This window comes from Solanum lycopersicum, chromosome 2 (genome assembly GCF_036512215.1).
Source record: "Solanum lycopersicum chromosome 2, SLM_r2.1".
NCBI lineage: Eukaryota > Viridiplantae > Streptophyta > Magnoliopsida > Solanales > Solanaceae > Solanum > Solanum lycopersicum.
In genome coordinates this window covers 35845890-35859724 of record NC_090801.1, presented here as the reverse complement: position 1 = coordinate 35859724, position 13835 = coordinate 35845890, and the positions used below count along the sequence as shown (strand labels likewise).

At 34.7% G+C, this 13835-nt stretch overlaps 1 protein-coding gene across 1 annotated transcript in view; it reads right to left on the bottom strand.

The window, feature by feature from the left end:
• The window catches only part of LOC101253239 (myosin-1), a 35356-nt gene extending 24863 nt beyond the window's left edge, over nt 1-10493 (bottom strand). The window contains exons 1-5 of the mRNA XM_004231474.5: nt 9540-10493; nt 5351-5452; nt 4761-4904; nt 4517-4667; nt 4394-4421 (exon numbers count right to left, since the gene is read on the bottom strand). Of these exons, the coding sequence (XP_004231522.2) occupies nt 4394-4421; nt 4517-4667; nt 4761-4904; nt 5351-5452; nt 9540-9863 (749 nt within the window). The 5' untranslated portion in view covers nt 9864-10493. The remainder of the gene's footprint in view (nt 1-4393; nt 4422-4516; nt 4668-4760; nt 4905-5350; nt 5453-9539) is intronic.
• Nucleotides 10494-13835: the final 3342 nt, after the last annotated feature.

The following is a 13835-nucleotide window of genomic DNA, read 5'->3' as shown; positions in this document are numbered from 1 at the left end:
TGGAGTTTGTCCCCGGTTGAGAGAGAGAACATGCAGATGCTTGTCCTCGAAGAAAATGGAGGGGGGGAATTTTTCTTCAGTTCCGATAGGGAAGAAGAGAACATGGAGGAGAATGAAGTAGGCGAGCTAATGAATTATGAAGAACCTTCTCCTCTCCAAATAAACGATTCTCTCTCGGAACAAGAAATTGAAGATAGAGCTTCTCTTTGGGTCCAAGCAAATGTCCTCCAACTGAGCGAACTGTTTGGGGCGGCCTTCGAAGGATGTGATAAAGTGACCTTTGATCTCTTTCTAAGAATTGATCGAAAAAGGGGGGAATTAAAAGAAAAGGAGACATCTGTGATGTCCAGTGGCAAGAGATCCATACCAAAAGAGATCAAGAATCTGGAATTTCACGTTAAATTTAAAGAGGGAGAGCCTAGAAACAGAGGGAGAACAATATCCGCCAATAATCAATGAATCTGAAAATTCTCAGCTGGAATGTGAGGGAGGTAAACAGTGAAGGAAAAAGGGGGTTAGTACGAACAGCAATGCAACAATGGAGGGCAGATATTTATGTGTTAGTAGAGACTAAGTTAACTGAGAATGAGACACAAGTGTATAGCCAATAATGGCAAAATAGGTGGATGGGGGAATGTCACTTAAATGCAATTGGTAGAAGTGGAGGGATAGTTGTGATGTGGGATAAGATACTGTAGAGGGGAAGTGGTTGTAGATGCAAATCAAAGCCTGACTGTCAAGTTTGAAGGCATCAACCAGGTGCTTACCTGGTTCCTTAGTGCAGTATATGCTTCCTGTGATACTGTTGCTAGGAGAGAACTATGGCAAGAATTGATCAACATCAAGGAGGCTTGCAATGGACCGTGGGTGTCTTGTGGTGACTTCAATGTCACAATATACCCGAATGAAAGATCAGAAGGGAACAGAATAACAGGGGCCATGAATGAATTTACAGAGTGGATAAATGAGATGGAATTCATTGACCCTCCACTCTTGGGGGTTACCTACACTTGGAGAAGAGGAGACACTCACACATCAGCTTCCAGAATCGACAGGTTTTTATATTCATCTCAATGGGATGAATCGTTCACTCAAATCAAACAGAGTTTACTGCCCAGATTAGGGTCTGATCATAATCCCATTATGCTTGATTGTGGGGACCTAAACTTTAAGAAGACATACCTTAAATTTGAACAATGGTGGATGAGGGTGGACGGTTTTGCTGAGAAGATCAAGGAATGGTGGATGTCCTTCAATGTGACTGGCACAGGATCTTACATTTTGGCCTCTAAATTAAAGATGCTGAAACAGAAGCTGAAAGAATGGAGAGTTACACACAAAAACAATTGGAAACAGAAGAAAGGGAAAATACTTCAGCAGTTAGCAGACCTAGAAAAGACCCAAGAACTGAGATAGCTTTCAGAGGATGAACTTATTCAAAAGGTTCACCTAGCTATGGAGTTTGAAGAGGTGGCTAAAGAAGAAGAAATAGCCTGGAGACAAAGATCTAGGATACAACCGCTCAAACAAGGTGATTAAAATACAAAATTCACAGGATTGCAACAGCCCACAAAAGGTACAAATCTATTGACACTTTATTGGTGGAGGGGAACTCAATTTCAGATCCAGGAGAGATTAAAAGAGAAATCATTAGTTTCTATAAGAAATTATACGCAGAAACTGAACAATGGAGACCTGATTTCAAGCTGCAAGGACTGAATACTATTAGCGAAGAAGAACGAGATTGGTTACAGAGCCATTTTGAGGAGGCTGAAGTGCTGAACAGCATCAAATCATGTGCCAGTGACAAGGCCCCAGGCCCTGATGGCTTCCCCATGAGTTTTTCCCAGAACTTCTGAAGTCTTGAAAAATGATTTTATGAAAGCAGTCAATCAGTTTCATGGGAGACATGAGTTAGAGAGAAGTCTCAAAGTCACTTATGTGGCCCTTATTCCAAAGAAGCCAGGGGCTGTTGAACTAAGAGACTTCAGACCAATAAGTCTCATTGGAGGTGTTTACAAAGTGTTCGTCAAGCTCCTCGCAGAAAGAATGAAAAAGGTAATTAGCAAGCTAGTCAACAGGCATCAAATGGCCTTCATCCAAGGCAGACAAATTCTAGATGCAGCCCTAGTAGCAAGTGAATGTGTTGATTCAAGTATCAAAAGTAAAACCCCAGGGATCATGTGTAAGCTTGATATTGAGAAGGCTTATGATCATGTGAATTGGAAGTTTCTTCTCAATATCTTGAAACAAATGGGGTTTGGAGAAAAGTGGTTGAAGTGGATAGAATTTTGTGATAGAACTGTTAGGTTCTCTACTTTGGTGAATGGAGAACCTAATGGTTGTTTTCCCTCAGAAAGAGGATTGAGACTTTCCCCTTTCCTTTTCATTTTAGCTACGGAAGGACTAAATAGTATGGTGAGGGTAGCCACTCAAAAGAACTGGCTAAAAGGTTTCAAGGTGGGCAACCAAGCTGGAGAAGATGTACAGATTTGCCATCTCCTCTATGCAGATGATACTATGATTTTTTGTGAGGCAAAGGAAGAGCAGGTATGTTTCATCAGGATAATCCTAATAGTTCTTGAGGAAGTGTCAAGGCTTTCTGTGAATTGGAGGAAGAGTAGTATGTTCCAAGTTAAAGATGTATCTAATATTCAGTGCCTAGCAAATATTTTGAGCTGCAAAGTAGAAAATCTGCCTACTACATACCTTGGGATGCCACTGGGTAACACCCACTAAGAGTTAGAGATATGGGATAGAGTAGTGGAGAAGACAGAAAAAAATTAGCCACCCGGAAGACACAATATCTTTCTTTCGGAGGAAGAATTACATTGATCAATGCAGTCCTGGATGCCCTACCAACTTATGTTATGTCCCTTTTTCCCCTACATGCGAAAGTGGAGAAGAGATTGGATAAATTGAGGAGGAAGTTCCTTTGGTTGGGTAACAAGGATGGAAAATCATCTGGTCAAATGGTGAATTGTACAACTCAGTAAGAAAGCTGTTGGGCTGGGTGTAAAGAACTTGGGGCTGCAAAACACATGCCTTTTATCAAAATGGTTTTGGAGGTTTGGAAAGTAGGACCATGCTCTTTGGAAGGATGTTATCATCAGCAAATAAAATACGGACAGACTGAGCAATGGACAACCAACACTTATGGAGTCTCAGTTTGGAGAACTATCAGAAATTTGTGGCCTAAGTTGTCTGAGAGCATACGTTATAAGGTGGGTGAAGGGACTAGAATTCTATTTTGGAAAGACAAATGGATCGGCCAGAACTCACTCATGGAGGATTTTCCAGATTTATTTTCTCTCTCTTTCTGTGACAATCCTGAAGCATCTATTGCTGAGACCTGGACTAACCAAGGATGGAATATCATCTTTAGAAGGCTTCTAAATGATTGGGAGATTGAGAGTGTGGCCAGCCTGCTGCAAAGGTTGAATGATTTCTCTGTTTAAATACCAGCTCTGATACAATCAGATGGAGACGTGATACGGATGGAAAATTTTCAGTCTGAAGATTGTACAGAAGAAATTTGATCTCACAACTTGGGATTACTCCTGGACCTTAGAAACAAATATGGAAATCTAATATTCCTACCAAGCTTAAGGGTTTCACATGGAAGGTATGTAGAAGAGCATGTCTCACTCAGGAGAAACTGAAAAAGAGAGGTTTTGAGATTGTCTCAAGGTGCTACTTTTGCAAGGAAAAGGAGGAAACAAATAGCCATTTGTTCCTCCATTGTAGAGTGACTTCTCAGGTGCGGCATATGTTTATTAATCTCAACCAAAAACCATGGGTGATGCCTGAGCATACGGCAGATCTTCTAACCTGCTGGATGAGAAGAGGTGGGAGTAAAAAACAGAAAAAATGGTGGAGCCTAGTCCCTTCTTGCATATGGTGGTCAGTATGGAAGGAAAGAAACAATAGATGTTTTGAGAATAGCACTAATCCAATGCAGAAAGTAAAAGAAAATTGCATTAATACGTTATATCTTTAGTGTAAAGAGGGTATAGATGAGGTAGAACAACTAATATAATTCTTAGGCTCTCTGTAATTATGATTAATTGCACTGTAATTTTTATTAAGGTTGACAGCATACCCACATTGCTGAGGAATATAACTTTACCTTGCTAAAAAAAAAAAAGTTCCCTCCTTGATACAGATGCATGAATGGACCAGTAATTTAGAGCAGTACATGCTAAGCTCGACATCATGGGCTTATGACCCAAGAGGGGGCAATAAAGTGAAGGGACAAATAACATTTACAGAAAAAAAAAAGTTAAAATAGTGTATATTAGTTAGATGAGATTCAGCTCTGAAGATACGAAAGAAAATGGATATTAGAAGACAACAAACAAAATGAAAACTATAATGTATTTAACTAGCTGACCTTATAATGATAGACTGATTCACTTCATCTGCAGAAAAAAGAGAACTACATAAGATTTACCATGATTGCCAGGAATGATGTTCAGCCTCAATCATTATTACTGGATATACATAACTTCAGTACCTCGAACCATTTCTCTTATTGCCATATCTGTGATGGCATATACATGTGGGCTCTCAACGGATTTACGTTTATAAGCTTCAATGTACTCGTTGCTATACAATGCGACTTTCTTGAAAGGATTCACAGCAACAAGAACTGGACCAGCTTTTGTCTAAAAGAGGTGAAGAGGATAAGAAATAAAGGCATAAGAATAACAAATCAAGAAAAAGTCAACTACAACTTGATTAGGAAAATTTGAGCATACATAAATCATATCTCTATTGTATCTGTACTGAAGATTGTACAGCACTGATGGCTCATTTAGATAACTCAATTGCATAAGATCATCCACACCATCAAGAATATCAGGATTTGCAGGTATTAAATCATCAGCTTTAACTTTTAAAACCTGCTTTGACCAAGAACAGACAAGGTATGAGATAAAATCATATACTTGAACCTTCACTAAGCATGAAAAGTTTCTTAATTCAAAGAAGAAAGAGATGTGTTTGTAAAAAAAACATGGAACAAGAACTTTAAGAAAGTTTGACAGGTAAGATATAGAGCCCTTAGATTAGGAAGAAGAGTGGAAGGGACTTGGAATCTGGGGAGGGAGGAAAATGGTGGTACATGGTTGGAGCAGGACCCAGGTAAGGTACACAGAGGCCATGACGAAATGAGAATGAAAGCGGCAGATGCGTGATATAGAATAAGCATACTTCTTTTTGTTTTCTAAGGCATCCCTTCTTTTCAACTTTTTGAACAGATTGACTAGAGAACTGCCGAAACAGTTTGTTTCTTTTACACAAAGCTCTGTAAGCAAAAAGATGAAAAATTCTTAGCGAACTGCCTTACTTTTCCTTCAGACAATGATATGAGAACTTCATTTCCAGATTTCGAAATGAATGTTGTCAGCTCCCAGCTCCCATCAGCTAATTGAAACCATGAATGAAGCTTCTGCAACAAGTCCACGCCAAAAGTTCAAAAACGAAGGTAAGAAAATCATTGAAAGTGGAAATATCGTTGTGCGGTCAAACCAGCATATCATGACTACAAGCCAGTAGAAAAGATCTCATCAACCAACCCAACACATAAAATATGAGGGGGGGAATGGGGGATTATCCTGTTTCAAATCATTGTAAAGGTAATAATTGCACATGTTGAACGTTGCTAGTATATGTTGCAACCGAAAACCAACATAAAATTCAGAAGAACTTGAATTCAAACAAGCAAGAAAAAGAATTTGAAGGCTGCCATTGACTATTTTATGCCTAAGAATTTTGCCAAAAGCTGTCCACAGGTGAGATGAACTAGGCCATCTTTTGGCTTTTGCCAAAGCTATACCAACAAATGATCTTATAAATAATCAGCCATCAGCTGTCTCACAAGATCCAACACTGTAAAGCACTTGTCAAGAACCAATAATATATACTCTCTCCGTTTCAAAAAGAAGGGCCTAGTTTGACTTGGCACGGAGTTTAAGAAAAAAAATACTTTTGACTCTTGTGGTCCTAAATTAAAGTTATGTCAAATGTACAAAATTGTCCTTTAATCTTGTGACCTTAAACATGTCACGTGGAAATATGAAATTACAATGTAACCAAAAAAGGAAATAGGTCATTCTTTTTTAAATAGAGGGAGTATTTGGATTAACGGAACCCCTATAATTGGTTGCACTCTGTCAAAATTTACAGGTTGCACAGAAACAGTGAGATGCAAGTTTATCTTAGGTGCAGCACCACAAAATCAATAAACAACCTCTGTGTTTGCAAACTTCATGAATGGTGGTAACTTCTCCTGCTTGTTTCCTCCCCCTCCCTGAAATTCCAGTCTCCAGAGCCATTTCAAAGCTACTTCAGATCACTCAATATCTTTCCAGGCATTGTAACTGTGTTGAAGTATGTGACTAACTCATCCAAAAGCTTTAGTTGTTAAAAGGGAACGCTTTTATATATTTAATCATGTCTTCAACATGCCCTCTCATGTGTAGTCTTATACTTTTTCATGAGCTAAGAACGGGGAAAAAATTCATAATAATAGGTAGTGGTGAGACTTGAAAACAGGGCCTTTGCATGTTGTGGTACCGTGTTGAAACATGTAACTAACTCATTTAAAGGCTTTAAATATTAGGTGGCACTATTATTTATTTTACATCTTCAACAAACTCAAAAAAGGATAACTTATTTGCTTCATGAAATCCATCCATTTGCATGGCCTTAAAAATTGGGGAAATACCAATGGTATTGGAACTCTGAAGAGGGCATCTAAGCATAGATCTTTTGAAACAGGAGGGAAGGCGAGTTTAGTATAACTATATACTTCTCTAAAAGCACAATCACAAACTTGTACACCAGAAGAAATACTGTACAATCACTCACAATACCAGAAATTACAGAAAAGTTAAAGTCACTGACTTTCCTTTCTGAAAGTTCTGTAGTCCTGTTACGACATTCCCGAAATAATTAGTCCACTACACACATTCTACTGTACTCACAAATTGTATCCCTTCAGTGAGCAAGGATCAGACAATATGTGTTGCCCCATACCTCTTGGTATGCACATAGACAGACTTTCAAATCATTGAGCCTTTCTCAGAAGCAGATGCATATCCCATAATTCACAAGTCAATTACATAATGAGAAACAAAGGAGATAGTCTTCTATGTAAGAACAAAAAATGCAACATGCATTATGTTTGATTCTTCTGCTATTCACGTGATGGAAAATCCATACATCATTCCACAAGAGGAATAGATAACCTCTATGTGCTGAAACTTAAATACTCCCTCCGTTTCAAAAAGAATGTCCCTATTTCCTTTTTAGTTTGTTTCAAAAAGAATGACCCCTTTCCTTTTTTGGCAACACTTTAACTTTAACTTTCTACGTGGCATGTTTAAGACCACAAGATTAAAGGGTATTTTGGTGCATTTGACATAACTTTAATTTAGAACCACAAGATTAAAAAGTCTTCTTTCTTTTCTTAAACTCCGTTCCAAGTCAAACTAGGCCAATCTTTTTTACATGGTGGGAGTAGATTATTTTCACACTGCCTATAGTACGTTGATCATCTTCTAACTGTAATACGCGAGGAACTCCAGAAAGACATTCCTACTTAAGCCAATGTTTACCAAAAAAATTACCAACAAAAGCAAGCCAGTTTTCAAACTAGTAGCTTAAACATATCCTAATAGAAAGGTTGCAGATATTGGTGGTTTCTGGGTCATCTTGTATGCTCCTCAAGTATTCCACTGCACAACCTTCCCAGCCCACAAGCACAAGTTAATAAGGATCTTGCTCATAGTGGCTGAAGGAGATGGCCTCACACCAAGCTTCGTCACTGGTATTTGAATCCGTCAACGTCAGATTGATAGTCTCGTACCTCAAACTCTAGGTCATCACCTTGGGAACAGAAAGGATGGTTGTTGATAAAGCATTCTTCTTTGTTCAGATTATGAAGATTAACATAAGCACCTCTGGGAATTAATTTCAAGCAACCAAATCAGAGATTTTTCAACCTTGGACAGGCAACATATTGGAGAAAAACGTCACCATCCTTGTAAAACTCCATTTCTCAATAAGTCATCCATAGTATGAAACACTACCCTTAGTCAGAAAAAGAATATTTCGCATTGTTCATAAAGCATTTCTCCTCCGGATACTTGGGAAAAAACAAGCTCTCTGGATACTCCCTTCCAAACTATGGAAAAAGTTTCAGACTATAAGCCAACGTACTTGGGGAAAATGCTACCAATCCTTCTACATTTCCATTTCTTTATGGGAGTCATCCATTGTACACTTCCTTCTTTGGGTAAGATAACAATCTGTATATACACCAATTCCACTGTAGGAGAGATTTTCCTCAAAAAGGAGATTCTTTTGGATTAGTTATAAGGGTGAGAATTTATTTGTTAAAACAGCTATAGTAAAATTTACGAGCAAAAAATAAATAAATAACCAGATAAATGTAACTACCAAAAATTTTACTATGATCTCTCCTCATGATTCGAAAAGCAGCTAAAACAACTATCCATCTAAAGCAGAGCACTCAACTCCAAGCAAAATAACGGAACAGAAAAGAGAGACAACACCAACGTTACCAAATGCAAAAAGCGCAAAAAAGCTCTAAGGTTTGTTGGGGCTTTATGCAAAGCGCAAATAAAGCATGGGATTTAATCAAAAAAGGCACGAATGAAGAAAAAGATACAAATACAAGGTAATTGAATTTTTTCAATGATAAGTGGAATATCAGTAGTGTCGCCTCTTCGGGAATTGCTCATTCGCAAAGAGAAGTTTTTATTAGAGCCTTGATGAAAGACATCGAAAAGAAAATTAAGGAGGTGAAGCGCTCAACACGTTTTCATACTCGCTTCAGGGCTTAAGTGCGCTTGAAGCGCACCTTTGACAACACTAGACAACACAAGAAAAGGATGATCCAGTACTAATTTGCAGCCTACATTGCATTAATTATCTCAATATCCTATCAAAAATACATCTTTATGAATCGAGAATGATATTATAGCTTCCAGAATTTTATTTACTTTGAAGGTATCATTAGCAATATGTTGACACTCTAGAAAAAATTTTCCAAGATCTTACAGAACAGAACTTACAAACCTACATTGAAATAAAGATAATTTGTTTTAGGTTTTACAATAAAATAGCTTGTCATTTTCCTGAAAGAAATGCTACAAGAGTTGTCCTCTCTGCAAAGCTTAAAATCCAATCACAGACAATGAGCCAAGAAGCTACTGATAACTAAAAAGTGGAGGCTAAGAATCAGCTTCCTAAGCTCTCAACCATTCCCAGAAATCACGTCAAGTTGTACAAGCCGAGCAACCATAAGTGACTTTCATTAAGTAGTTTAGCAGATTAAGCCAACAATTTTATAAGCTGAAGGTATTCTTGATGAACCAAATATGATCAAAAAGAGGCTTATCTAAAATTCAATCAAGCAACCAACAGACAAACAGAATATCAAATCAAGAAGTTGCATACAGATGATACCAACAAACAAGAACGATCCATGAAAAATGATTATCCAATACCTTTTTTGTCACATAAGACGTGGTGTCACTCCATTTCGATTTTACACAAGACGGTGTGAATGCATTGGTGCTCAGATCATCATCACCACTAGACAGGCTTTCCTCAACAGAAAAGTTCAATCTACTGTAAGGGGATTCCTCACTATATCCATCAGCATTGCCATTAGCCTCATTCAACAGTTCTCCATTCTTGGAGACAGTATTGGATGCCATTCTATGATTAGCCGCATCGACAGTCTCGGACTTGTTCAAACCAAATGCATATCCGACTGGCAGTGATTTGATGGAGTTTAGTGATGGGGTGCCTTTAACTCTCTGTGCCATTATTCTTAGCAAGTTACTTCAAAGTAAAGCTCTAACAACACAATCAAGATTGTAATAATTGAATCAAAAAGCAAACTTTTTTTCTTTCTTCTTCTCAAATAAAGTAAATCAAAAGGTCCCAGTGAGCTTATCTGCCAAACCTAATGGAGGGGACCCATAATAATCTAGCTATACACTCAACAAACAACAAATAGTGGTTCCTCACTCATCAATCACACCATACTCACCAACATCAACATCATTTCCAATTTACAGTATACTAAAATAAATAATTGGGTCCAGAAATCCCAAAAAAAATCGATTTACTATATATCTGTAATCCAAACTCTTCTCTTCAATTTTGCACAACAAACTCCTCAGAAGTGAAGTGCAGTACAAGAAGAGACAGAGCCAAGATCGATCTAGAACTTTGCCCAAAAAATCAAATGGACTACAGAAATTGAAGAAGTTAAGAACATAGAAGAAAGAAAACTCCTCCTCTACGAGAGATGAAGGGAGGAAGGGAATGGGGTGTGTGAAAAGCAAATCTAAGAAAATAGAGAAGGAACAGCTTTTGCTTTACTTCTCTTTCCCTTTTAACTTTTCCTTTTGTGAATGTTTGGTCTTCCACTGTACACAACACAACAAACCATTTTTTTAAAAAAAAAAAAAAAAAAAGGCTATGAGGGTAGGGGATAGGGATGGGGGTGGGGTGTGTCACCGTGACAGCCTCCAATATTCAATTGTTTTTTTTATTTTTTCAACACCAACCATAATGTTTTAATATATACAAATTCAAATGTCACAAGCCTATGAAAATGGCCTTCACTATTTTTTTATTTTTTTTACACCACACACATTAGGTTATTTATTTTATGAGGTCTCTATTTATTTATATATATATATATATATATATATATATATCCAAAAGAATATGCTTAATTTTTTAACATCCATTTCACTTTAACTTGAACTTAAAAAGCTGTTGCATGGAAGGAAAGGGTGTCAACAATAATATCAATATCATATTAACATATTCGATTTAATTTTATAAATGAAAATAGTGATATATTTATATTATTTTACAAATGTAAAGATAATTTTTTAAAAAAAATATTCAATTTAAACCGTGTATATCAAAGTCAATCAAAATTAAAAAAGAACATAATAAATATTAAGAAAAACATATATAGAAAAATGAAACAAGAATATGTATTTCAAAATGTTATTTACTTTGCAAGTGGTATTACGGACACATAATTATAAATTTTTAAATTTTGTTTTTATACCTTTTTTGTTGGTTACTTATTGGGGATAGATTTGAGCTGCATTTTTAAATTTTAAGTTATTTTTTATTTATTTTAAATTATTTTTATATTTGACAAACACTTTTAAAAGTAAAAATTAATTTAAAAATAAATTTGATTAACTTTTAAGCCAATCAAAACACCCTCTTAGAATTCATTTGGATTAACTTAAAAAATAGTTTTTCAGTCAAAAATAAAAAATTAAATTAAAATGACTTTTAAATAAAAAATAAAAGTAGAGAAATCTATTTTTAATTTTTGACTTATCTTAGAAAATTCTTGGGTTAGGGTGAAATTCGAAGAAAGTAAAATATTTAGAATGTTTGTTGATTTATAAAAAAAAAATGAGATTACAAAAAATAAATTTAACAATTAAATTAGTAGCAAATTGAATTTGACCGAAGGAGGACCGCACAAGAGTAAAGTCGATGGAGGGAGGGAGTCTAAGTGTTCTTGAACCCGTTTCAAATCTGAGCTGTTTGGATTAAAATTTACGGTTGAGATTTAAACACGTGTAATGATGGGCGGCAAATGGACTCCCTTCTATTTCAATTCTCTATTGACAATCTAACTCATCTCCATATAACTCTCTATTTTATTTTTTGATTACTTTATTGTTATTCTATTATTTTTTAATTAACATATTATTTTATATACATATCATTAATTAAATATCTAATATTCATACTTCTTTTTTAAATGTAATATAATATTCAAAAAATATATTATTTAACATATAATACTTTCATCTCGAATTAAAAGCATTTTAATTTTTTGTAATTTTTATCAATGATATAATTTGATTTAATTATTGTTTCACTATAAATAATAAACACAATAAAAATGATAACATGAAATTTTTAATTGAAAAATAAAACACATCATATAATAATTTAAATACAACATAATAATACAATACATAATATTATATATTAAATACAAGATAAAATACAATATACAACATAACAATTAATTCGGAATGAAGTAATAATCATGTCGAAAGGATGTTGAACGTGCATTCTAAATCTTACAATCACGTTTTGCAAATATTATAGGACCGTCACGTTTTTGAGGAAATGAAGTGCTACATGAATAATAACTACATGTATTATACTGCTCAACATCATAATTGAGGGTGAACATGATCTTAACGCACCAATTCACGGTGTCATAGAGGTTTAACCTACAACGACGGAAATGGTGGTAGATGAAATCTTCAATTTGAATAATTTTTAGCTATACATAAAAAAAATTAAGGATGATAATACTCATTTTGAACTCCATATGCATTAATAGAGCATTTATAGAAGCAACGTAATAAAATTGAGTGCTTATGTAATCGTATTTCAATCTTGTCCATTAATTTGCATATTATAGCATATTTTCTTGAAATTAATGTTATTTAAAATTTTAGAATAAAATATTATTTTATATTAAATAAAAGTTTTGAAAAAAATAAAATGTTATATCACATGAAAATTGTATAATGTTATTATTGGGAAAAGAAATAAGGGATTTATACTTTGAAATAAGAAAATAAGAATAAAATAGAAATAATAATATAATATTGAGGAGAGAGAAAAAGATTCCTTTAGAAAGTAAAATAGAGAATTAGATTGAAGTTGGTTGTCTGAAAAATAAAGAACTTTATATTTTGAAAATAAAATAAAGGGTAGGGTTGGAGATGCCCTTAAAGATTCAAGATGTTTGATAACCGGCTAAAGTTAAAGCTAATATATGAATAATCAAGTTATTTATGTATTAAATTATTTTATATTTAATTTGTAAATATAATAAACGTTATTAGTATATAGTTTTATATCATATTTAGTTGTTAGGTTTTTAAATATTGCAGAAAAAATTATATAATAATTTTATACGGAGTTTAGTTAGGTACTTGCGGGTTTTTTTTTCCAATCCTACATAATTAACACTTATATAACTTATGAAAGAATTTATATATAATTTATGCGGGATATAATGTGAAATAAATTATATAGATATTAGTTATTGTTGTAAACTTAAGAACAAAAGAACAATATAAAGATGAAGACAAGAATAATACAAGACAAGAGGAACAATATAAGATAATTTCTTTCTTTCAAGTGTTCACCATATCTTCAAATGTATACTATATGAAGTCTTATGCCTCTATTCATAGTGTAACATAGAGGCATACAAAAGATTAGTCATAAACATGACATTAATATGAATATAATGGGGAGGTTATGAAAGTGAAAGGTTACAAGAATAATGGTTATAAAGTTGGAGGTTATGGAGGTTATGTTTATCTTCATAATGGAGGAGGTTATGTTGTAACTTCTTGGTATAGTGGACATCCATATTATATTGTTTTATAGCATCCCCTTGGATGTCCATAGATAATATAACTCGTTAAAACCTTACTAGGAAAAAACCCTGTGGAAAAAAAAATCCTAGTGAAGAAGAGTGCACATATCTTCTAATACACTTTCAATGTTGTCTTGTTAAAAACCTTATCAGAAAAACTCAATTGGGATCAATCATGGTCATAGAAAAGAGTACAACACATATTTTTCTCCCCCCTCCCCCCCAAAAAAATTACTTGATATCTCAGAGACGATGGATTCCAATTTATATCACAACTTCTCAAATATTGATGTTGGCAATCCATAATGAATAAGTTTACAAGATTATCACTTGAACG